General features: G+C 42.5%; 1 protein-coding gene across 3 annotated transcripts; it reads right to left on the bottom strand.

Annotated features, from left to right (window-relative positions):
* Positions 1–211: 211 nt before the first annotated feature.
* On the bottom strand, positions 212–22,921 carry ddx21 (DEAD (Asp-Glu-Ala-Asp) box helicase 21). 3 transcript variants are annotated; one of them, XM_084391430.1, is made up of 16 exons: positions 22,758–22,921; positions 21,087–21,227; positions 18,879–19,037; positions 18,559–18,631; positions 17,893–18,071; positions 15,273–15,390; positions 14,966–15,151; positions 14,047–14,192; positions 12,800–12,949; positions 11,345–11,506; positions 10,749–10,868; positions 8,061–8,134; positions 7,111–7,270; positions 5,880–6,014; positions 2,654–2,698; positions 212–638 (listed from the first exon to the last, which is right to left on the bottom strand). In XM_084391430.1, exons 1-16 carry the CDS (start codon positions 22,860–22,862, stop codon positions 378–380), a joined length of 2,214 nt encoding a protein of 737 aa, XP_084247556.1. In that variant the 5' UTR covers positions 22,863–22,921; the 3' UTR covers positions 212–377. The 3 variants fall into 3 exon arrangements, with proteins under 3 accessions (XP_084247556.1, XP_084247557.1, XP_084247558.1); XM_084391431.1 differs by having other exon boundaries at positions 18,879–19,034; XM_084391432.1 differs by having other exon boundaries at positions 18,879–19,028.
* Positions 22,922–25,286: the final 2,365 nt, after the last annotated feature.

The following is a 25,286-nucleotide window of genomic DNA, read 5'->3' as shown; positions in this document are numbered from 1 at the left end:
TGGAAACAAGCTTCCCTAGGTTAGACTGTAAAATAAGGCTTTTCTCTTTTTCTATTATGATTCATGATTCATGTTACAGTATAATTTGATTATTTTCTAGTAAAATGAAAGAAAAAAAATGGTTTGCAAAGTCACACTTCATTCAAGCCCATGTAAGAATACGAGCCAGAGAATCTGAGCACCTTGTGAACAAAGAAAAAGCAACAGTCGGTGTAGTTTCAACCACTTTAATATCAGTGGAGTTCATCATATAAATAGCACAACTGCAAGTAAAAGCAATCAGCCTATTTAATGTGTCGTAACACTCCAGTAAAGAGTGAATATGAATGAAAGGGTAGTAAAAACACGACAGTCCGTCAGACCATCACAGTCCTCCATCAGTAATCAAACGCCCGACTGAAGCTTCGTTTCTGAGCGCCTCCTCGTCCCCGTTTCCCACCGGAGCCGTTGTTGCCCTTGAAGCCGAAGGATCGTCCTCTTCCCCCTCCTCCTCTTCCTCCTCCTCGTCCTCCTCCTCGTCCACCGAATCCCCCGAAGCCTCCAGGTGTGCGCTCGCCGGTGAGACGTGTGTTCTGCTCCATCTCGGGGAGCTCTGTAGCGACGGCGAGCTGCCAGCGCCGGCCGTCCTGCCATTTCTCCTGCAGACACACACAAAACAGCCTTCACTTCCTTGACCAATCATTTTCGTCACAGACGAAAACGAAACAAAAACTAAATAAAAAACAGTTTTGAATGACAATAACTATGACGAAAATTTTCGACATTTTTGTCAACGAATAAAAACTAGACGAAAATGTTCGGTTCAGTCAGAGCTGATGTTAAAGGTGCAGTGTGAGAGTTTTAGCGGCATCTAGTGGTGAGGTTGCGAATTGCATCCAACAGAAGTTACGGTGGCCGACAGGAAGTGATGTCGTCGTCTGAGACAGCAGAGAGTAGCCACTTAAACAATGAGGTTTCTTTACAAAGATAAATTAAGAAATAAGGTTTACTTAATTATTCAGTGAAACGATGTGTTGTGAATATTATTGTGACTTGTTCATCATTGTGTCAGTGTTTTATTCGCTGACTTTAGCTGAAGCTTCTTTACACGAAGAACAACAGTGACGAAACACGTTTGTCCGTTCAGGGCCACCGTAGAAACATGTGGATGTAAGCGGACCCGCGGTGTGTGTAGAGAGAAATGCCTCATTCTAAGCTAATAAACACATAACGGTTCATTATGTAAGGTCTTTATACACCACTGAAAACATCATTATGATTATGATATCGCATTTCTGTCAACAGATCCTCCTAAATATTACACACTGCACCTTTAAGTGCATTATTTTTGTCAACGAAATTTCAGACGAAAAAGAGACGAGAACTAAAAAAAAAACAGTTTTGAATGACAAAAAACTGTTGACATTTTCGTCAACGGATCAAAACTAGATGGAAATGTTCGGTAGGGAGGATTAGGTAAGAGATCGAGTCAGAACTGATGTGTGTGTGGATGATGCGCACGTTTGAATAACGTGCCGGCGGGACACGAGTTAGCATGAGCTGGATGTGGGACAGAGTTAGCATGCGCTTGATGCGGGACAGAGTTAGCATGCGCTTGATGCGGGACAGAGTTAGCATGAGCTGGATGTGGGACAGAGTTAGCATGCGCTTGATGCGGGACAGAGTTAGCATGCGCTTGATGCGGGGGGACACGAGTTAGCATGCGCTTGATGCGGGGGGACACGAGTTAGCATGCGCTTGATGCGGGACACGAGTTAGCATGCGCTTGATGCGGGACACGAGTTAGCATGCGCTGGATGCGGGACAGAGTTAGCATGCGCTTGATGCGGGACAGAGTTAGCATGCGCTTGATGCGGGAGGACACGAGTTAGCATGCGCTTGATGCGGGGGGACACGAGTTAGCATGCGCTTGATGCGGGGGGACACGAGTTAGCATGCGCTTGATGCGGGGGGACACGAGTTAGCATGCGCTTGATGCGGGACACGAGTTAGCATGCGCTTGATGCGGGACACGAGTTAGCATGCGCTGGATGCGGGACAGAGTTAGCATGCGCTGGATGCGGGACAGAGTTAGCATGCGCTTGTTTCGGGACAGAGTTAGCATGCGCTTGATGCGGGGGGACACGAGTTAGCATGCGCTTGATGCGGGACACGAGTTAGCATGCGCTTGATGCGGGACACGAGTTAGCATGCGCTGGATGCGGGACAGAGTTAGCATGCGCTTGTTTCGGGACAGAGTTAGCATGCGCTGGATGCGGGACACGAGTTAGCATGCGCTTGATGCGGGGGGACACGAGTTAGCATGCGCTTGATGCGGGACAGAGTTAGCATGCGCTTGATGCGGGACAGAGTTAGCATGCGCTTGATGCGGGACAGGAGTTAATTCTTAAATAAAAAGTCAGAAATGTGAGAAAATGCCATTTTAGTCAAAAGACTATGACTAAAACAAAATCAGAATTTGCTGTCAGAATGAACACTGACAGAAACAAGCCGAGTCAGCGAACACGCACACACACACACACGCGTGTGTCTGTTGACAAGCCTGCGCTGGTGAAACCCGAGAGCGAGTGGCTTGGGGAACGGGAATCAGCTGGACGTTTGTACGGACACGTCCCTCGAGTCTCGCTTTACAAACGACTCCAAACACACATACCTGGATCTCTTTCAGTTTAGCAGCTGGGACGTCGAAACACACACCCTGAGAGAAACACAAACACAGCACACGTTACACACTGCATCTTTCCCAACAGAACATCAAGACCATTTCCACACAAACTCTTCAGAACAGAAGCAGAACGTTGAGTCTCATTGAGAGTGTACATTCTAGCGTGATGTAGAAGTATTTCACATTCAGTATATTTGAAAATAATGTAATATATTAACAATAACATAGGTCTGCAACAAGTCCTTGATAAAGCGATCATAGATGATTAGTCAGGTCTGGGCAAGGAGAAAAAAAGGAGCACAAAGTTGACTAAAGCACAAGAAAGCTTTGCATTCAAAAGTTCAACATACTTTTATTTGAACGCTTGTAAGATTTATCAAATTCGAGCCGGATCATCTTCAGCCCATGCCAGCAGAAAGTTACTGATTTCGCATTGATAGACAAAATCATTTTAAAATCAAATTTATTTTGAGTCTGAGCAAAAGTCCAGAAATACTGTTTACAAATGCAAAGCCACTTTCCGAAATGTTCAGTCATTAGAGGCTTTGGCACCGGATAGCTCTAGGAACTCAGTTACAGGAACGAGCCACCGGGGTGTTTCCCCGAGAACTAATGGTTCCCTTAGGAACGTTTTCCCGTTGCATTCGCACCACCAGTAGGAACTCAAGACACGCTTCTTGTTGTGACTTTTATTTCGGACCTTTATTTTGAGAACGCAAGAGCCTGAGCAAACAAACAGCGCTCGCATTCTCTGTGTTCATTAGGTTACGATCTGACCAACATTCCTGTCTGATACGTTATTAGATAGAACTATTACACAAAAGTAGACAGTAATGAAGAGTTATTAGCGTATGCCGTGTGGTTGATATCCAGTGTTGCTGAGCAGAAATACATAATCATGTTTCTCTTGGTCTCCTCAAAGTTGCGTTGGATTTTCTCCTCAGCGTGAAGATTAAGAGGTCCATCTATCACTGTTTTCCATGTTCGTAGAGTTAGTTTCTGGAGTAAATATATAGGCTATAATCTGTGTTTAGCTTTTTTAAATGGCGGGTGTTGGTGTTTCGGGTGCGTTCGGCCAATCAGCGAACACTAATGTCACAGACAGGTCCTATAGCGCTGGTTTAGACCGACTCTGGAGGAGGAGTAAATTAGTTCCTCCTAAAAGAGTTCCTAGAACTAAAATCGTTCCTAGTTCCTGCGGTGCGAACACGCCGACATCCGGGAACTTCCGCCAATAGTTCTAGGAACGATGAAGAGGTTCCTCCGGTGCGTCAGCGCCACCTTGTGGTCAAAAGTAATATTTCTATATAGTAATATTCACATGTAATTGTATTTATGGGCTTTCAACCATTTTGCTTAAGATAGCCTCCAAACGTTTGCAGCTGTATTAGAAATCCTGCAGTGAGAAGTCCCTGTAATGGGATTATTATTCATTTCCTACATTTATAAATGACAATAACAGGTTTCTGTGTTCAGAGGAATGTGTGTGTGTTCCAACACACCAGTTTGTAACATTAGATTACTAAGTTAACTACCTTAGTTAACATGAACTGAGAATAAGCAATACTTCTACAGCATTTATTAATCTTAGTTAATATTCAATTAAACATTTACTAATACATTATTAAAATCAAAGGTTGTATTTGTTAGCATTAGTTAATGCACTGTGAACTAACATGAACATCTGGATTATTATTAACTAATATTAACAAAATATGATAAATACTGCATTGCTCATTGTATGTTCATGTTAGTTAATATATTAACTGTTAACTAATGAAACTTTACTGTAAAGTGTGACCATTTTTATGCAGATTCGGTGAGAAGCAATATTCATAATGTGTAGTTTAACCTACATAGATAAATTATCAAGCATGATACACATGAAGCGTGTGTATAGTGAAGAGTGTGTGAAGAGTGTGTGAAGAGCGTAAGCATGAGAAGAGTGTGAGAAGAGTGACAAGAGTGTGTGAAGAGCGTAAGCATGAGAAGAGTGTGAGAAGCATGAGAAGAGTGAGAAGAGTGTGGAGCGTGTGAAGAGCGTGTGTAAGCATGAGAAGAGTGTGTGAAGTGTGAGAAGAGTGTGTGAAGAGCGTAAGCATGAGAAGAGTGTGAGAAGAGTGAGAAGAGTGTGTGAAGAGCGTGTGTAAGCATGAGAAGAGTGTGAGAAGAGTGTGTGTAAGCATGAGAAGAGTGTGTGAAGAGCGTGTGTAAGCATGAGAAGAGTGTGTGAAGAGCGTGTGTAAGCATGAGAAGAGTGTGTGAAGAGTGAGAAGAGTGTGTGAAGAGCGTGTGTAAGCATGAGAAGAGTGTGTGAAGAGCGTGTGTAAGCATGAGAAGAGTGTGAGAAGAGTGAGAAGAGTGTGTGAAGAGCGTGTGTAAGCATGAGAAGAGTGTGAGAAGAGTGAGAAGAGTGTGTGAAGAGCGTGTGTAAGCATGAGAAGAGTGTGTGAAGAGCGTGTGTAAGCATGAGAAGAGTGTGAGAAGAGTGAGAAGAGTGTGTGAAGAGCGTGTGTAAGCATGAGAAGAGTGTGAGAAGAGTGTGAAGTGTGAGAAGAGTGTGTGAAGAGTGTGTGAAGAGCGTAAGCATGAGAAGAGTGTGAGAAGAGTGAGAAGAGTGTGTGAAGAGAGTGTAAGCATGAGAAGAGTGTGAGAAGAGTGTGTGAAGTGTGAGAAGAGTGTGTGAAGAGCGTGTGTAAACATGAGAAGAGTGTGAGAAGAGTGTGTGAAGAGCGTGTAAGCATGAGAAGAGTGTGAGAAGAGTGAGAAGAGTGTGGAGCGTGTGAAGAGCGTGTATAAGCATGAGAAGAGTGAGAAGAGTGTGTGAAGTGTGAGAAGAGTGTGTGAAGAGCGTGTGTAAGCATGAGAAGAGTGTGAGAAGAGTGTGTGAAGAGCGTGTGTAAGCATGAGAAGAGTGTGTGAAGAGCGTGTGAAGAGCGTGTGAAAAGTGTGTGTAGAGTGTGTGAAGATCGTGTGTAAGCATGAGAAGAGTGAGAGAAGAGTGAGAAGAGCGTGTGAAGAGCATGTGTTAGCATGAGAAGAGTGTGAGAAGAGTGTGTGTGAAGAGCGTGTGTGAGCGTGAGAAGAGCGTGTGTGAAGAGCGTGTGTGAGCGTTAGAAGAGCGTGTGTAAGCGTGAGAAGAGCGTGTGTAAGCGTGAGAAGAGCGTGAGAAGAGCGTGTGTGTGTGTGAGGAGTGTGTGAAGAGCGTGAGCACCTTCTTGCCCTTGAGGAAGGTCATCCGCCGGATGTGTTCGTCGATCTCCTCTCCGAGCTGCTCCTTCAGGCCTCGCCAGGCGAAGCCGATGTTGTGCATCTCCTGAGAGCAGCTCAGAGTCATGGTGGCGAATCCCTGAGAGAACAGCAGACCGTTCACAATCATTCAGAGAGAACACACCGATTCCCCATCACTGGGAGAGCACTCACACTCACACTCACTCTCACTCACACTCACTCACTCACACACTCTCACACTCACTCTCACTCTCACACTCACTCTCACACTCACTCACACTCACTCTCACTCACACTCACACTCACTCTCACACTCACTCTCACACTCACTCTCACACTCACTCTCACTCACTCTCACACTCACTCTCACACTCACTCTCACTCTCACTCTCACACTCACTCTCACACTCACACTCACTCTCACACTCACTCACACTCTCACACTCACTCTCACACTCACTCACTCACTCTCACACTCACTCTCACACTCACTCTCACACTCACTCTCACTCTCACTCACACTCTCACACTCACTCTCACTCTCACTCTCACTCTCACACTCACTCTCACACTCACACTCACTCTCACACTCACTCTCACTCTCACACTCACTCTCACACTCACTCTCACACTCACTCTCACACTCACTCTCACACTCACACTCACTCTCACTCACACTCACTCTCACACTCACTCTCACACTCACTCTCACACTCACACTCACTCTCACTCACACTCACTCTCACTCACACTCTCACACTCACTCTCACTCTCACACTCACTCTCACACTCACTCTCACTCTCACTCACACTCACTCTCACTCACACTCACACTCACTCTCACACTCACACTCACTCTCACACTCACTCTCACACTCACACTCACTCTCACACTCACTCTCACACTCACTCTCACACTCACTCTCACACTCACTCTCACACTCACTCTCACACTCACTCTCACACTCACACTCACACTCACTCTCACACTCACACTCACTCTCACTCTCACACTCACTCTCACACACACTCTCACTCACACTCTCACTCACACTCTCACTCACACTCTCACACACTCACTCACACACACACTCACTCTCACTCACACGCTCGCTCACAAAAATTCAGCTTTGATCACAGGAATAAATTATATAGTGTGTGACGTTATGATATGGTGTGTGATATAGTGTTGGGATAGTGTGTGTGAGACGTACAGCGTCGGAGCTGATGAGTGATCTCTGCTCGAGACTCGTGGCTCCTGAGATGTGAGCTAGCGCTGCTGCTAGCGCCTCCACCGCCCCGCGCGCCTCGATTAGCTCATTAGCCGCAGCGCGGAAATGCTCCACTGCAGACGCCGGAACAGAGTCCAGGAACCTGAGCGATAAACACACACCAGCGTACATGAGGCGGCTCATCCGTGTGATAAACACACACCAGCTAGCGTACATGAGGCGGCTCATCCAAGCGATAAACACACACCAGCGTACATGAGGCGGCTCATCCGTGTGATAAACACACACTAGCTAGCGTACATGAGGCGGCTCATCCGAGCGATAAACACACACCAGCGTACATGAGGCGGCTCATCCGACCGATAAACAGACACACACCAGCGTACATGAGGCGGCTCATCTGAGCGATAAACAGACACACACACCAGCGTACATGAGGCAGCTCATCTGAGTGATAATCACAGACATTTATACAAATTTGGGAGCAAAAATGATTCGGACACTTTGAGCTGATCATGTTTTGCTGAAGTGTTTTTTCTTTAATTGCTAATGCTCTTTTTACACACAGACTGAACAAAATGAAGCATTGCTTGGTGATTGGTTGAGCTAAACTGGTATTATCTAATTGTGTAGTTAAATTTAACAGCTGACAGATATTCAACATAATTCATGTGTGAGACAGTCTAACAGAAGGACGGACAAAACCAGTCAAATATCAACTGAGTTCTGCTCATATTTTACTACCATTTTCTAAACTATAGGGAATAAACTGTGATAATGTGAGAAATGTTGAAGGTGTCTGAATAAATTTTGGTTTGACTATTTCATAGCATTTAACGTGATATATTTTGAATTAGCATCAGCATTGCCTCTGTTCAAAGCAAGTGTCAGAACATTGAAGACTAATGTGCATCATATGTTTGGTCTCTGACCTGACGGCGTCTTTACTGGAGGACTGGACGATCTCGTTGGCTGTCGGGACCCCGACCCGTTTAAAGGTGATTCCCTGAAGGAGGTGAACAAGATTTAACGATTAAAAAAAACATAATTTGTTAGACTGACACCATATTAAGTGTCTTTGACTACTATGTACTAACATTTAAATTAATGATTTGATCCAGTGCACTTATTGTCTACATTCATGTTTTGACATTGTACTTAATTTGTTTTAAATACTTAAACTTCTTAAATTTCTCTAATGACATCTAAAATGAAACTGCTAACCCCTTAAACATACACATAACCAGCAAACCAGTCCTAGCCTGACCCGAATCCACCTCGATATCAGCATACGTGTTTTACAACATCAACACAATAAGAACATTGTGCATAACTAACTCTGATGCAAGTACATAGAGGTTAAAGACACCTAATATAAAGTGAGACCATTTATTTACACCTCACAATATTAGGAAGGCTTGTCATAAACACTGCTATATTAAAACAAGCAAAATGATTAGATTTAAAGCTTGATGAGGGTCTGGGGGAAATTAAGCATTTAGAATTATGTCGTCACTGTTTTTAAAATTCAGAAAGTTAAAGCTGCAGTCCGTAGTTTTCCTCTTTGTCGCCATCTCTGTTAGAAATCTGCAATTGCAGTTATTTGCGGAATTATCAACTTTACGTGGGATGTGTCTCGGCACAGCGCGGATGAATCCAGTGTTTTGAGGAGAATGTGTGGCTGTCAATCACCGCGCCAGTGGTGCGGATACTGGCATTCGCAATCACAGATCCTACTTTTTGGAAGTATGACCAACAAAAGAATTTTCACCAGAAAATGTGCAAATCTGAACAAGTAACATTCACTTTTGTACTGACCAACTAAAGGGAAAAAAGCATTGCAGTAAATCGCGCCGATTAAATCTAACGATCGCTTATCATATCACGTCATACCGTGCAAATTATACTTTGTTCTCAAATTGTTAATGTAAACAACATCAGCACTGCGTGACTACATTCAATGCCCTTCCGATATTCATCCTTGTTTTCGCATGAGCCGATTACAGTCTCTTGTCGAAAGTCTGTTGTCACTGGTGATTGTCGTTTGAACCTTTCTGGATCCGCCATCAAATTGCTAAGTTTAATTATATCAAGTGCTGTGAGAAAAGGCTACAAATCTCCAGCATCCTCACACTCATAGCCGACTAGCCCAGACTCTTCTTTACGAGTACAGATGTGACTTTACGAGTACAGATGTGACTTTACGAGTACAGATGTGACTTTACGAGTACAGATGTGACTTTACGAGATGTGACTTTACGAGTACAGATGTGACTTTACGAGTACAGATGTGACTTTACGAGATGTGACTTTACGAGATGTGACTTTACGAGATGTGACTTTACGAGTACAGATGTGACTTTACGAGTACAGTTGTGACTTTACGAGTACAGATGTGACTTTACGAGTACAGATGTGACTTTACGAGTACAGATGTGACTTTACGAGTACAGATGTGACTTTACGAGTACAGATGTGACTTTACGAGTACAGATGTGACTTTACGTGTACAGTTGTGACTTTACGAGTACAGATGTGACTTTACGAGTACAGTTGTGACTATGAGTACAGATGTGACTTTACGAGTACAGTTGTGACTTTACGAGTACAGATGTGACTTTACGAGTACAGATGTGACTTTACGAGTACAGTTGTGACTTTACGAGTACAGTTGTGACTTTACGAGTACAGTTGTGACTTTACGAGTACAGATGTGACTTTACGAGTACAGTTGTGACTTTACGAGTACAGTTGTGACTTTATGAGTACAGATGTGACTTTACGAGTACAGTTGTGACTTTACGAGTACAGATGTGACTTTACGAGTACAGTTGTGACTTTACGAGTACAGTTGTGACTTTATGAGTACAGATGTGACTTTACGAGTACAGATGTGACTTTACGAGTACAGTTGTGACTTTACGAGTACAGTTGTGACTTTATGAGTACAGATGTGACTTTACGAGTACAGTTGTGACTTTACGAGTACAGATGTGACTTTACGAGTACAGTTGTGACTTTACGAGTACAGTTGTGACTTTATGAGTACAGATGTGACTTTACGAGTACAGATGTGACTTTACGAGTACAGATGTGACTTTACGAGTACAGTTGTGACTTTACGAGTACAGTTGTGACTTTATGAGTACAGATGTGACTTTACGAGTACAGATGTGACTTTACGAGTACAGTTGTGACTTTACGAGTACAGATGTGACTTTACGAGTACAGTTGTGACTTTACGAGTACAGTTGTGACTTTATGAGTACAGATGTGACTTTACGAGTACAGATGTGACTTTATGAGTACAGATGTGACGCAAAGACATTTCTTGCAAAGACTCGAATTTCCCGCGGAAATACACCGGTACAACTGGAGTTAAAGACATTATTACAAGCTTACCGTTGTGAATCGAGCTAAGGCAAGCAGAGAGTTTTGAACACTGGCTGGTTATGTACTTGCTCTAAAATTTATTTTGAATAATTTTCAACCCAAAAAAGTTACGGACTGCAGAAAAAAAAAAGTTACATTTTCATGCCTGTCTGATCACAAATTACATTACATTCATTTATTGTTTGTTGGTTAACCTACATTAACCAGTTAGAGGATTAACGTCTCACCGCTTTCTGCTCCACATACAGGAGCTGGTTCTCCTCCTTGCGCTGGTAGAAGCAGATGCACACACCTGTTCTCCCGGCTCTGCCAGTGCGGCCCGACCGGTGGATATACGACTCCACGTCCTGCGTGTGCAGATCAAGCTCGTTACAACAGGAGAATTAAACACTAAACACATCATTACAAACTACAGAGCAAAGAATCCATCAACAGGGTCTACTGGTGGCAGCGGGTAACGAAACAAGTAAACGTGCGCTAATAGGCCCGTTCTAGACAGCAACAACAACTATAAAGACAACTAAACTATATACAATATTGTTCTGTTTATTATAAGTTTTGTTTTCAGCTTTGCCATCTGTCTCACTAAAAGCTCTTTAAAGCAGGATGGATTCTGATTATATTATTCATCAGCAAAAAAAAAAAAAAAAAAAAAACATCCTTAAAGATTCCAACGATATCATTCCTCTGTGTCGTTATCACTGTGGTGTGGACTGACTTAAAAAAAAAAACTATAACTATTATTTTTAGAATGATCGGGCCTTAAAGATATGAAGTATATTTCTGCAGTATAAACTGATGTTGAACAGAACGGCTGGCGTACGTTTGGTGGCGAGCACTGGATGACCAGGTCGACCTCAGGGATGTCCAGGCCGCGCGCCGCCACATTGGTGGCCACCAGCACCTCGAACGTGCCGTTCCTGAAGCCCTTCAGCGTGATCTCCCTCTGCTTCTGGGCGATGTCTCCGTGCAGCGTCTGCGCACTCTGAAACACACAACCCAGAGTCACACACCAGCAGACGCAGACGCACAGGTGTGTGTTAAGTGTGTCGTTACAGGTGTGTCGTTACAGGTGTGTCGTTACAGGTGTGTCGTTACAGGTGTGTCGTTACAGGTGTGTCGTTACAGGTGTGTCGTTACAGGTGTGTCGTTACAGGTGTGTGTCAGGTTACAGGTGTGTGTGAGGTGTGTCGTTAGAGGTGTGTCGTTAGAGGTGTGTCGTAACAGGTGTGTCGTTACAGGTGTGTCGTTACAGGTGTGTCGTTACAGGTGTGTGTCAGGTCAGGTGTGTCGTTACGTGTGTGTGTGTGAGGTGTGCTGTTACAGATGTGTCGTTACAAGTGTGTGTCAGGTGTGTCGTTACAGGTGTGTCGTTACAGGTGTGTGTCAGGTCAGGTGTGTCGTTACGTGTGCGTCAGGTTACAGGTGTGTGTGAGGTGTGTCGTTAGAGGTGTGTCGTTAGAGGTGTGTCGTAACAGGTGTGTCGTTACAGGTGTGTGTCAGGTCAGGTGTGTCGTTACGTGTGTGTGTGTGAGGTGTGCTGTTACAGATGTGTCGTTACAAGTGTGTGTCAGGTGTGCCGTTACAGATGTGTCGTAACAGGTGTGCTGTTACAGGTGTGTGTGTGTGGCGTGCTGTTACAGGTGTGTGTGTGTGTGTGTGTGTGTGTGGTGTGCTGTTACAGGTGTGTCGTTACGTGTGCGTCAGGTGTGACGTTACAGGTGTGTGTCAGGTGTGCTGTTACAGATGTGTCATTACAGGTGTGTGAGGTGTGCTGTTACAAGTGTGTGTCAGGTGTTTCACTAGTGTTACAGGCGTCTCACAGGCGTGTTAGTGTGTCACAGGCATGTCACAAGCGTGTCGTTACAAGTGTCAGATGTGTCACTGGTGTGTTACATGCGTCTCTGTAGCCCAGATGTGTTACAGGGCTTTCCTGTAGCTCAAACAGTAGAGCGTTGGTGCTAGCAACGCCAAGGTCATGGGTTCGATTCCCAGAGAAAGCAAGAACTGACAAAATGTAAAATGTGTACCTTGAATGCAATGTAAGTCGCTTTGGATAAAAGCGTCTGCCAAATGCATAAATGTAAATGTAAATGTCTCACAGGTGTGTTAAAGGTGTTGTTACAGGTGTGTCAGACGTGTGTTACAGGTTTGTCAGACGTGTTATAGGAGTTTACAGATTTGTCATTAGTTTGTCACAGGTGTATCACAGGCGTGTCAAAGGCGTGTTTCATGTGTGTTACAGATTTGTCAGTGTGTTAGCGTTCTGTGGGCGCACCTGTTTAATGGACGTGCTCATGGAGAGCTCGGTGGCCTCTCTCTTGGTCTCACAGAAGACGATGGTTCGGCCGTGGCTGCCGCTGTACACCTGGACGACATCACCGATGACCGACGCCCGCTGAGACCAGTGACACGCGATTGCCAGGTGCTGCGCGACAGACAACAAGTGCTTTACACAGCAGATATGGGGGACTTTTCTTTTAAAAACAATTATGCTTTTTCAGGTATTTCCTTCTGTGTAGTGTGTAATATAAAGCTGTTTGTGAATGTAAAAAGTATGGTCTGCAAAGTTTCAGAAGTCAAAGTGCAGATAAATGGAGTGAAAGAATCGATTCTGAACTGAAACGAGTAGTCAGTAATTCAGTCTAACTTACTGCTCAAACCGTGTATGTTTGTAGCTAATTTGCATAATGCCAGCCTCTGGTATTGATTGGCTGATAGAGGTTACGACAAAGAGGTTACTTCGTCTCAAAATTGCAAATTGAAACTTTTGTTATTTTTCAAACATTACTTTTAAAACCTAAACCCATAAGACAAAGGTTGAGATATAGATATATATAAACAAAAACAAAAATGTATATATAATAAAATTATTTTCACTTTCACTTATTCTCCTCATAAAAACACTGGTGCATCTTTTAAAATCCGGTCTAGGCAAATATTGCATTTAAATTCAAATTAAAAAAAAAAGATCATAATGTTCTTCATGCTCACTCTCACAGTGAGACAGACATTATTGCAACACTAAGTGTTAATTATTATTTTGGCAACAGCTTAATTCGTCCTGTGAGCACTGCACCCTTTTCATGCTGGAAAAACATCAGACGAGATAGAATGAATGACTGTTGCAGTTTCACACCGTCCCATCAGAGTGTGTGTGTGTGTGTGTGTGTTTAACGCCACCTAGAGGAGAAAACCTGCACTGACTTTACAGAGCGCAAGTCTTCAGCGTTTACACTCTTCAAATCTCATTACAAATGTTGTGACAGATTTAAAGCATCAGTGTTTTTAGGCATTAATAAAATTAAGTTTTTTTTTTAGCAGCTCCATGTTTTCTGTCTATATAGGTTTTGATTTCAGAATTATCTTTGTATCTGACGTTGTTTACCTAATAAATACTGACATTTGGTCACATCATTGTCAAAAGCTGTTTTGACAAAATATGTCCCAGATTTTCCTTTAAAATCCTCCCGAGAAACTGACCAAACAGCTCACGATGAGCGGAGATCACGTGTTCACGGTTACCTCGACTGTGGTGGCGGCTTTCTGGGTCCTCTTCCCGATGAGATCCACATGGATGAACTGAGAGCGCATGTATTTCTTGGCCACGTCGTAAACCCATGAGGGACACGTGGCTGAGAACAGCAGCGTCTGTGGTTTCTCCTGCGCATCTGAGAGGAAAAGTCCAGAAATACTGTTTACAAATGCAAAGCCACTTTCTGAAACGTTCAGTCATAAGAGGCTTTGGCACCGGATAGCTCTAGGAACTCAGTTACAGGAACGAGCCACCGGGGTGTTTCCCCGAGAACTAATGGTTCCCGTTGCATTCGCACCGCCAGTAGGAACTCTGAAGTGACGCAAGACACGCTTCTTGTTGTGACTTATTTTGACGCGCTGATGTGTTATTAGAGAGAATGCTTTAACATATGTTAAACATAAAAGTAGACAGTAATGAAGAGTTATTAGCGTATGCCGTGTGTTGATATCCAGTGTTGCTGAGCAGAAATACATAATCAGGTTTCTCTTGGTCTCCTCAAAGTTCTGTTGGATTTTCTCCTCAGCGTAAAGATTAAGAGGTCCATCTATCACTGTTTTCCATGTTCGTAGAGTTAGTTTCTGGAGTAAATATATAGGCTATAATCTGAGTTTCGCTTTTTTAAATGGCGGGTGTTGGTGTGTCGCGTGCGTTCGGCCAATCAGCGAACACTAATGTCACGGATAGTTCCTATAGCGCTGGTTCAGACTGACTCTGGAGGAGGAGTGAATTAGTTCCTCCTAAAAGAGTTCCTAGAACTAAAATCGTTCCCAGTTCCTGCGGTGCGAACACGCCGACATCCGGGAACTTCCGCCAATAGTTGTAGGAACGATGAAGAGGTTCCTCCGGTGCGAAAGCCCCTATAAATCCGTCTGAAGTTCTCCCGGGACTCGACGTGAACACGATTACCTTTGTTATAGGAGGCAGACAGGATCTCCTCGACCTGCTCAGCGAAGCCCATGTCCAGCATCTGGTCCACCTCGTCCAGAACCACGTGTCTGAGCTGAGACAAGTCCAGCTTGTTGTTCTGCAGATGGTCTTTGATCCGGCCCGGCGTTCCCACCAGTATGTCGATGCCGTTGCGGATCGCTTCCACTGATGCACCACAATTCAGTTATTAAATGTGCCAATTTAGCCATTTACACCTCAACTATACATGTTTCTTTCACTGATCATTCAGTCACAGTCACTAGTGTTATGATGATCAAACTCCTACCTTGCGGGTTGTATGAGCTTCCTCCGTAGAAACACGTAACAGACAGTTTCCTCGTGACGTCCTTGAAGTCTTTGGACACTTGAATCGCGAGCTCTCGAGTCGGTGCGAGAACCAGAACCTGCCGGGACACATTCATCCGGTCACGACTCTTCTCTCTTAGCAGAATCAAACCTCCTGATCCGAAGGCTTTGGCTTAAACGCGCGAGCAATCGTTTTGTAGAAAAACAAACCGTACCAAAATATGGAAGCTTGTTTCCGCCACACAGTGAAAAATAAAAAAACGTAATTGCAACTTTTCTCACAATTGTGAGTTAAGTCAGAATTGAGAGAAATAAACTAGAAATTCTGACTTTTTCCTCAGAATTGCATGTTTATATCAAGCAATTCTGACTTTATAACATGCAACTGGGAGATATATAGATATAGTCATATAAAGTCAGAATGGCAAGATGTAAACTCACAATTGTGAGATAAACACTTGCAATTATCTTTCAAAATGTTTTATTCTGTGGCGGAAACAAGCTTCTATACCACACAAACATCTGAATGAACATTTTTTAAACAGGCAGGGAAAGACAAGTGCAAACAGTATTTGAAAATCCCACAATGCACCACATGAGGTCAGTATGCGACCAAGGTAAAGTAAATAAGTGTGATCATCTCAGATCCTGCTGGAGAACATCATTAGTTCATGTAGCTCCAATAATAATTATTTTTTGTTACAGAATATTTTATATGAAAGAAAGGTTGGACTAAGGCCTAAAAAAATAATTTTTTGTTTGGTTCCGGTTTCCGACCGACCCTGTCAATTTATGTGCGACCCAAATTAATTTTATGAGCTTGGGGAAGAAATAATACAAATTAAATAAATAAAAAACTTTGAGGCGAACTATAATTTACGTTTTTGTACAGCACTCTTGCGGTGCAAGATGCCTGTTGTCCTCCAATTAAATTAAAGTGAATTAAAGTGACAGCGCATGCATTTAATAAAATAAAATGTAGTAATCTCACCATAAATGCATTTAACTAAATACTACTATTTTTCAGTCATCTTTTTACTTCAAGACCGGGTAAATCAAGGAAAACTACACTTTATCATTCGTGGAGGTGGAAAAACAAGTTCTTTGTGACATGCAAGATTTATTTATGAATGCGATTTTAATATAAGTGCATGGTTAAATATTTTGCCACTTGCTCGAGCAACTTAATATATAGTTATATAGAAGTAATGCATTGAATAATAGTTTGTTTAGATTGTGTTTAAACGTGAATACGTCTATTAAAGAGTGTAGGCCAAGTACCCCCTGACCGACCGCCAATCATTTGAGATAGAAATAAAAGCTATGACTATGATATAGTGATGTACCATCATTATTAGATTTATTAAACAAATGAAAAACATTTGCAATAATAAACAACGTTTCATTACCGATAACTGATCGTGCAGTTTAATTACCCCTTGACTGGCCCCAAACATGTTTGATAAAGGAAACATATACAGTGTGTATATAGCCTATATGATGTGTATTACATTTTAGCTCAAAAACAATTGTAATAAAAGATGGGATCATAAGATGCGCAATATATCGGGAGACATGATTTTTACCGCTTCATTAAGTTTTGCTTCGTAGAAAGCCTTTCTTTAAAGCGAATTTCGTTTTGTACAAATTGTATCTCAATTTTAATAAATGTTTCATCAACCAATTGCATGTATTTAATAAATAAAAAGCAAATATAGCAGACAATATAATAACCGTGACATAGAGGCGCCGGCGCGCCGCGTTCACTTGCACTGCATCGTGAGCTAGAGCGCATCTCATCGTAAATGAATGAAACTCAGCGTAGGCCTCATACATCAGCATTAAACATCTTTGCTGCATCCTTTCTAGAACAGACCAGGGCTTTCTTGCGGCTCGCATCAGCAGAGCACTGCATCGTCCATCAACCGCAAAACAACCAGCGGATGGCGGGCGGGTGCGGCTTTGAAATCTGGTCAGAAAACGTTGGTGCGGATGATGAGTTTTGTGATGCGGTTGCGGATGAAATCATACCCCATCCGCACATCTCTATCGATAACAACATTGAACACTACACAAATATTATTATTTTGTTTTTAATTTAGGCGATCAAGTAGCTAATCAGTGTCTGCTCGTTTATTCAAACTAAGTTGTCCTATAACAGACGAACGTCGCAACGCAACCGTCACATTTGACTCACGTCATAACGGTCATCACTACTTCTGAAACCGGCACACCCCTAACCCTACCTATCCCTTGCTGCCACTGGGGGAAAATGTTTTTTTTTTATAAAAAAATAAAATAAAAATTCCCTACCGACCCATGACCTCACCTGACAACCAACCGGAACCAAACTTTTTTTTTTCTATGTCTAATTTGACGATTTAAGGAATCTTTACCTGGTTCCAAGAAGAGGCTACATTTAGTAAGTTAAAGTTGTAAAATAAAGCAGTTGTCCACAGTATTTGTTTCTGTAATCAGGCTGAGATAATCAGCCAATATTGGCGCATCGCTAAAAAACATCTGCCCAGGTGGGTAGCCCTCGTTTGCAGCAGGACCCATAATGCACTGCTGTGCTGCTGTGTGTGGTGTGAGGGCGAGACCTTGGGCGCTCGGCCTCTCCGGCGGTCCTCCATGTCAGACTGCAGCTTCTCCACCAGAGGAACCGCGAACGAGAAGGTCTTCCCGGTGCCGGTCCTGGCCTGGCCGATCAGATCTTTCCCATCATACACTGAGTTGAAGGTCTTCACCTGGATGTCGAACAGGTATGAGACACCGCGCGCTGAAGGAAACACACATATATATATATAAATCACCACATGTTCAGTGTATTCAGTGTTACATCGCTGATTACGTGTGAGTGAATCAGCAGCTTCCACAACAAACTACACATTTACACTGGAAGATAAAGCTGATTATAATGCAGTCAAGCTCGTTTCAGAAAGACTCATCATTCAGCATTAATGCTAATATCACACGTTTGTCTCTCAGAAGCTGCTTGAGCTTGAGATGCAAGTGTACATTTATTTACTTTTCACAGAAACATCCTCACTTTAATAGGGGAAAAATTCAATATACGCTGGTGTGTGCTGTGACTGCGCAGTGAGTGTGTGATTAGCGTTACGCAGTGAGTGTGTGATTAGCGTTACGCAGTGAGTAGCGTTACGCTTTGACTGCGCAGTGAGTGTGTGAGTAGCGTTACGCAGTGAGTGTGTGAGTAGCGTTACGCTTTGACTGCGCAGTGAGTGTGTGAGTAGCATTAGCGTTACCCTGCAGCAGTTTGATGGTGTTGGGAGAGATCCTGAAGTTGGAAAAAGCTCCTTCTTTCTGCTCTGGGGTTTCCTGTGGAAACAAGCACATCCGTCAGCAAACACACACACACACACACACTGAGCATCACCACAGACACACACACTGAGCTTCACCACAGACACACTGAGCATCACCACACACACACACAGAATGAGCATCAGCAAACAGAGGCACGCACACACACACACACACACACACACACACACACACACACGCACTGAGCATCAGCAAACAGACACGCGCGCACACACACACTGAGGAGTAGCCGTGAACGCACTGTCTCGCGGTCGCTGTCCGAGTCCTCGCTGGACGGTGTGTGTGTGTGTGCTGGATCTGCCGGTGTCTCGGGCGTGTGTGTGTCCGTCAGGGTCTCAGTCGCTGCGCTGCCGTTCTCTGCCTCTGCCTCTGCTTTCGTCGTCTTCTTCTTCTTCTTCTTCTGTGGAGATTAACACACGTAAACCAGAGACATTTATTACACAGTATAAACACACAAAGAAGGACATCGCCACTCTCACAATTCAGGCGTTATACCTCACAACTGAGTTTATATCTGACAATTCTGAGAAAAAAAAAACTGAATTGTCAGATATAAACTCATAAATTGCAAGAATTCAGATTTGTGAGGTCAAAATTGCAAGAAAAAGACAGAATTACGAGAAAAAGACAGAATTAAGAGAAAAAGAGAATTACGAGAAAAAAGGTCAGAATTGTGAGAAACAACTGCGCGAAACTGCAAGAAGTCAAAACTGCAAGAAAAAGTGAGAATTGCGAGAAAAAGTCACAATTGACCTATGGCTAAGCCACGCCCCCAAACGCGATGAGCCAATCACAGTGCGCATAGCTAAACCATACACTCAGACATTCTCTGCTTCCACATCCATTGAAATGCATTGCAGTTAGTCAGTTTTCATTCGTTTTTATATGTTTTTTCTTGTCATTTTAAGTTTAAAATGGTCAAACGGTGTGCATGGGGTACATGCAACTCCGACACTAGGTATCCTGAGCGGCTGGGCTACGGTGTGTATTTTTTACCCTTTCCCAAGCCACATTTCAACCGAGATAAGTGTCTGCTCTGGATTAAGTTATGCGGTAGACCACAACACCAACTAAACGCAATTAAAGAAGGATGTCTACATCTGTTCTAAGGTAAGTCAACAACGTATTTGAACGTTATCTTTAACATCTCTAACATAACGTTAAGCTAACGTTAGCCTAGCTTCTAGCTGCGTTGTACATCATGTCACTTAGCTTCATTAACGTTTCTGTAAATAGCCAGACACAGTGTTGTGTTTTACACAAATATAAGTAGGCTAAATACTTTGCAGTTGTAATGATGTCCTGTATGAACAAAATGGAGTATGTTTTTATGTTTCCACTGTTCGACCGCGCCCGCGCCTCTCTCTCTCTGATACACACACTCATTCCAGCATTGCAATCTTGACATCGCAGCCTGTTCATTATGCTGCGTTCACACCAAACGCGAATAGAGCGTCAAATTCGCGCGTATCGCGTCTAGTTCGACGCTTGAACATTTTGAATCCATTCGCGCGTCCAAAGCGAATAGGACGCGCGTATAAAGCGAGCGTTTGAAGTGAAATAGCACCAAACTATAACGTATGCACTGTGACCTGTAAATCTTTGTCTGGAGCTGAAGCTTTTCATCGACCTTCTCAACAATGAAATTATTAATATAACCCTCTAATGTACAGTTAAGGCCCCTTTGGTGACTTCGAGATGATATATAATCTTTCTGTCTCCAAAAATCATCAATTGCCTCCTGTGAAATGTCTCCTACTGTGACAGCTACCGCTATAGCGCCTGTTACCGAATGTTGACTGTTTGTCTGAGTGAGTGGAGGGGGCGTGGCTTAGCCATAGGTCAATTGTGAGACAGAATTACCAGAAAAGTCAGAATTACCACAAGAAAAGTGAGAATTGCAAGGAAAAAGTCAGAAGAGCAATAAAGCCATAATTACTAGAAAACCTCAAAATTGTAAGCAACTCAAAAGTGAGAATTGCAAGAAAAGTGAGAATTACAGGAAAAGTAAGAATTACGAGGAAAAGTGAGAATTGCAAGAAAAGTGAGAATTACAGGAAAAGTGAGAATTGCGAGGAAAAGTGAGAATTGCAAGAAAAGTGAGAATTAAAGGAAAAGTGAGAATTGCGAGAAAAGGTGAGAATTGCGATTAAGTCACAATTGTGAGACAGAATTATTAGAAAAAAGTCATAATTGCATGAAAAAAAGTCCAAATTACGAGAAAACCTCAAAATTGTAAGCAACTCAACCGAGGGAAAGTGAGAATTGCGAGAAAAGGTGAGAATTGCAATGAAAAGTCACAATTGTGAGACAGAATTATTAGAAAAAAGTCATAATTGCATGAAAAAAAGTCCAAATTACGAGAAAACCTCAAAACTGTAAGCAACTCCACCGAGAGAAAGTGAGAATTGCGAGAGGAAAGTGAGAATATGGATGAACTGAACGCTACCTTGATGTGGAGTGTGTCCGTGTTCCCGTTCTCATCCGGAGTCTCCGTGACACTCTTCTCAGACTTCCTCTTTTTAGGAGCCGGTGACTCACACTCTTCTGCCTCTGCCAACACCTTCTCTTTCATCTTCTTTTTCTTCTTCTGGAGAGAGATAGAGAGAGTGATGAGCAGCGCACCTGAGGCTCCTCTCGTCTTTATGATAAGCTCATCTAAACACCTTTCTCTCCTTTTATACATTACGCTTGCAAACTGCACAGAGAGGACATTAATGACATACAACTTTGTATACAATACACACAATATTTATGAACAATATGTTCAATGTCATACAGGAGAAGAAAAGAAAAAGTTAACAATGATTTGTTAAAAAATAGGAGAAGATAGAGAAAAAAAGGCCATGAGTGCAAGATATTATTTTATACATCAGTTACTGTACAAATTAAAGTAATTACAAATTGAGGTTGTTTTACTTGCTGTCTTATATACTGAAGATGAAATATTGTTACAGTACATTTTAAATTCTTTTAAAAACAACAAGAAAAACTGGTTTGATGTTGATGAAGTTACATTTTATGTATATAAAATTTGCCAAGAAAATAAATTACACTTATCACAAAGCAAGCTTTGTTTTTATTGGGGTCAAAATCAAAGTATCCAAAAAATAATGTCTTTGAAAGTTATGGATATATCTTGCTGGACATAATCTTTAATAAATGTGTGAATATTTTTCCATAGTTGTTCAGTATAGAAACATGATCGAAATAAATGATAAACGGTTTCTGTGAGAACTTGGCTAAATGATTTTATATTTAATCATAAAATATTTAACAGGGTAAAATGTATTTATTATTATGAAAGACACTTCCTTGGTGAGAAATAAATAATTCCAGTAAAATATTACAGGAGATACAGAAATAATATTATTTTCTCTTATTTCTAATATTAATTATTATTTCTACCTTTCTCTTGGTTCAGGAAGAGTAGTGGTTGCAGTAGAAGAGTGAAAGCATACAGATTTCTGTTGGTATCGCTCCATAACTATGGAAAACTCTTTTATGGTCCCTGGCATATACTGTATTCTGAAAGAAAGTGTGTGAACGTCACATGACGCGCGAGGACGAACCTGATTGGCTCTCATGTTTGATCCTCACTGTACTGTGTCTGATGTGCTTCCTGTACATTCACTGATCAATGTTTATATGCGAATAAAAGCCTAAATTAAGACTTGGGTTAAACCTCTCCATTCACGTGGATTTATTTAACCATCTCTTTATGAACGATATTTAAATGTCGATCTAATTCATATTTGATTCTGTCGGAATCGCCCGATGTGTCGTTAGCATGTCGGCTCACTAGCAAAACAACACACACGTGTTATTCATGTTCATGATGCTCTCACGTGATCAGTGACGCACGTCACAGCACTTTAACACACGTGAGCCCACATGTACACTGTCTGGGTTCGGAATAACACACTTTAACACTGCAGTAACAGTAACAGTAACAGAACCAGTAACAGTAACAGGACTGCTGTGACATAACGAGAGGTTGTCAGTCCGGTGATGATGTGATGTGAACGCGCGTTTGTTTGCGTCATCAGCATCCGCGCGAGTCTCTCAGTTAAAGCGCTCGAGTGTGAGATTATCTGGAGATTATACGTGTCTAACTAACCTTCAGCAGCAGCAGGCCATTCTCCACCTCCTCCATCTGTGTGCAGGGCTCGGCTTCAGGCAGGGTCTGCGACGGCATCTCTGGTGTTGAGGCGCAGATGGACATGTGCGACCGGACTCAATCACACACGAGAAAGAGAAGGAACCGGAAGCGACACGCGCGCATGCGCAGAGAGGACGTGCGCATCGACATGCGGAACTCGAGTAGGCGGGGCTGGGTTTACAGGGAACAGCATGTGATGCCTAGTAATGAGAGGAACTTATTAAATGTGCGTATGGAAGTAAAACAGAATAGCAGCTGATGAAAATTATTAAAAGTAAAACCGCAAACGACTGAGGTGATCGTTAGAAAAAAGGCGATGACCAATCAGAAGACACTTCCTGATAGGTATTTGACCTATCAGAAGGAGGCTTAGTGACAGGCCCCGCCCTCGGCAGATTTAGCTTGTTCATTTCTTGTCTAGAGTTTTAATGCGAGGCTTTAACCGTGCCACGCGGTACGGAACGCCAGACGCGTCAAAACTCAAACGTTGCATTTGAAATTAATTTGTTAAGAGCACAACCCGCCGCAGCACACTTCTAACAAATAAATAGAAAAATAAAATCGTATATAGAAAGATTGATATATCGTATACAATCTCATAAAAATCTTATGTGTGTGTCTGTGTGTGTACAGTATATATAAACATTAAAAAAAATTGTTATTTTTTACCCCAACCATTGGGTTACACATAGCTATTGGGTCACTATGTTGGGTTATTTTTAACCCAACATTATTAAGCAAGTAGATAGATAGATAGATCTAGCGATCCAGCGAATGTTTACATTGGAAAAGTAGTGTAACACGTTCTCTGTGAACCGCTTAAACTGCAAGGGGAAAACAAAGATTAATATGTTTGTGACAGATGTGAATTATGTGCGTCAGGTTTTTCCTCAAGAAACACTTCTGTATTGTCCTGTGCTTTCGAAAGCTTACGAACACGCATATATATATAACATCTCACTCCAACCCATAATGCTCCGTGTCAACGGTGGCTTCGGCCGGTGTTTATAGCAGAGGGGCCGGAACTTCAGATTCTAGAGAGCACCTGATTGGACAGAAGATGTGATGAGAAGCTGAAGTCACGGTGATGTCATAAAAATTCCTGATCCATTTTAGCAGAAGTGAGAGACTGTAAGTTTTGAATGCTTGTATCTCATTAATGCAAATTTTGTCATTGTTTTGGAGCACACCAGTTTATTCATAACCTTAAAGGGTAACTCTCGCCAAAATGCAACCTAGGCTCTTTTTGTTAATCTGCTCGAGGCAAACTTTCATTTAAAAGCATAATTAGATTGGAAACGCCACTTTTAAGTTTGACCATATTTTCGTTTTAGATTAAATGCCTTGTGAATGGGAGTGAATGGGAGTGAATGGGAGTGAATGGGGCACTTCTATGATAGCATAAAAAATTGCTATTTTTAAAACACTAATGCGGCTCGACACAACATGAAACTGTGCTGGAAGTATCACCAGCGGCTCTACACATGAACTCCAGCACTGAGAACAGTGTTTGTGTACACAGAGTTTACTAAAGAGAAAGATTTTGATCAACTCACTGTGTTTCCGTCCGCCGGCATTTTGACAGTCAAAAATAGCAGGGAGGAGAGGAAAGATGGAAAGCTCCTAAAGCTTAGTTCAATATAAATTCACGGATAATTTGTTGTTTTCTCGTTAGTGAAAATCAATATTGACCTTGTATTTGAAAAAGGATCCTCTTATAAGAAACAATACTAAAATTCAGAGTCAGTTCATTCGCATTCGGAAATCGACTATTTTTGACTGTCAAAATCTTTCTCTTTAGTAAACTTTGTGTACACAAACACTGTTCTCAGTGCTGGAGTTCATGTGTAGAGCCGCTGATACTTCCAGCACAGTTTCATGTTGTGTCGAGCCTTCTTAGTGTTTTAAAAATAGAGATTTTTGATGCTATCATAGAAGTGCCCCATTCACTCCCATTCACAAGGCATTTAACCTACAACGAAAATACGGTCAAACTTAAAAGTGGCGTTTCCATTCTAATTATGCTTTAAAATGAAAGTTTGCCTCGGGCAGATTAACAAAAAGAGCCTAGGTTGCATTTTGGCGAGAGTTACGCTTTAAAGGAGAACTTGGTAACTTTTTTAACTTAATAAAACTGTCTAGAAATCATTTGGATGGTTAAACAACCTGTTCTGGTGATACTGGTGACTTTCCCCGCTCCCCCCAGCGTTCCCAGGCGGAAAACCAACCTTGCAACTTGGGCACTACCGTCCCGGCAAGATAGAAATTGGAAGTCTCCTGAGAAGCGAGAACTAGAACGAGAACGAGCGCGAAACACAAATTGCTTTACGGCAATTCGACATAAACAAACACGCATGTATGATGTATTACCAGATTACCCACCTCGGTAGACCTAGCTCCACACGATACAGTTGGCTTGCTCCGATCAAAACACACGCACATGAGCAGCGGTAGAGAGGGGGAGGAGGCGCCGCAAGGGAGTTATTT

The sequence above is a fragment of the Rutilus rutilus genome (genome assembly GCF_951802725.1).
Source record: "Rutilus rutilus genome assembly, chromosome: 20".
NCBI classification, from domain to species: Eukaryota; Metazoa; Chordata; class Actinopteri; order Cypriniformes; family Leuciscidae; genus Rutilus; species Rutilus rutilus.
The sequence above is the reverse complement of the archived record's forward strand: the minus strand, read 5'-3'. Positions and strand labels throughout refer to the sequence as shown.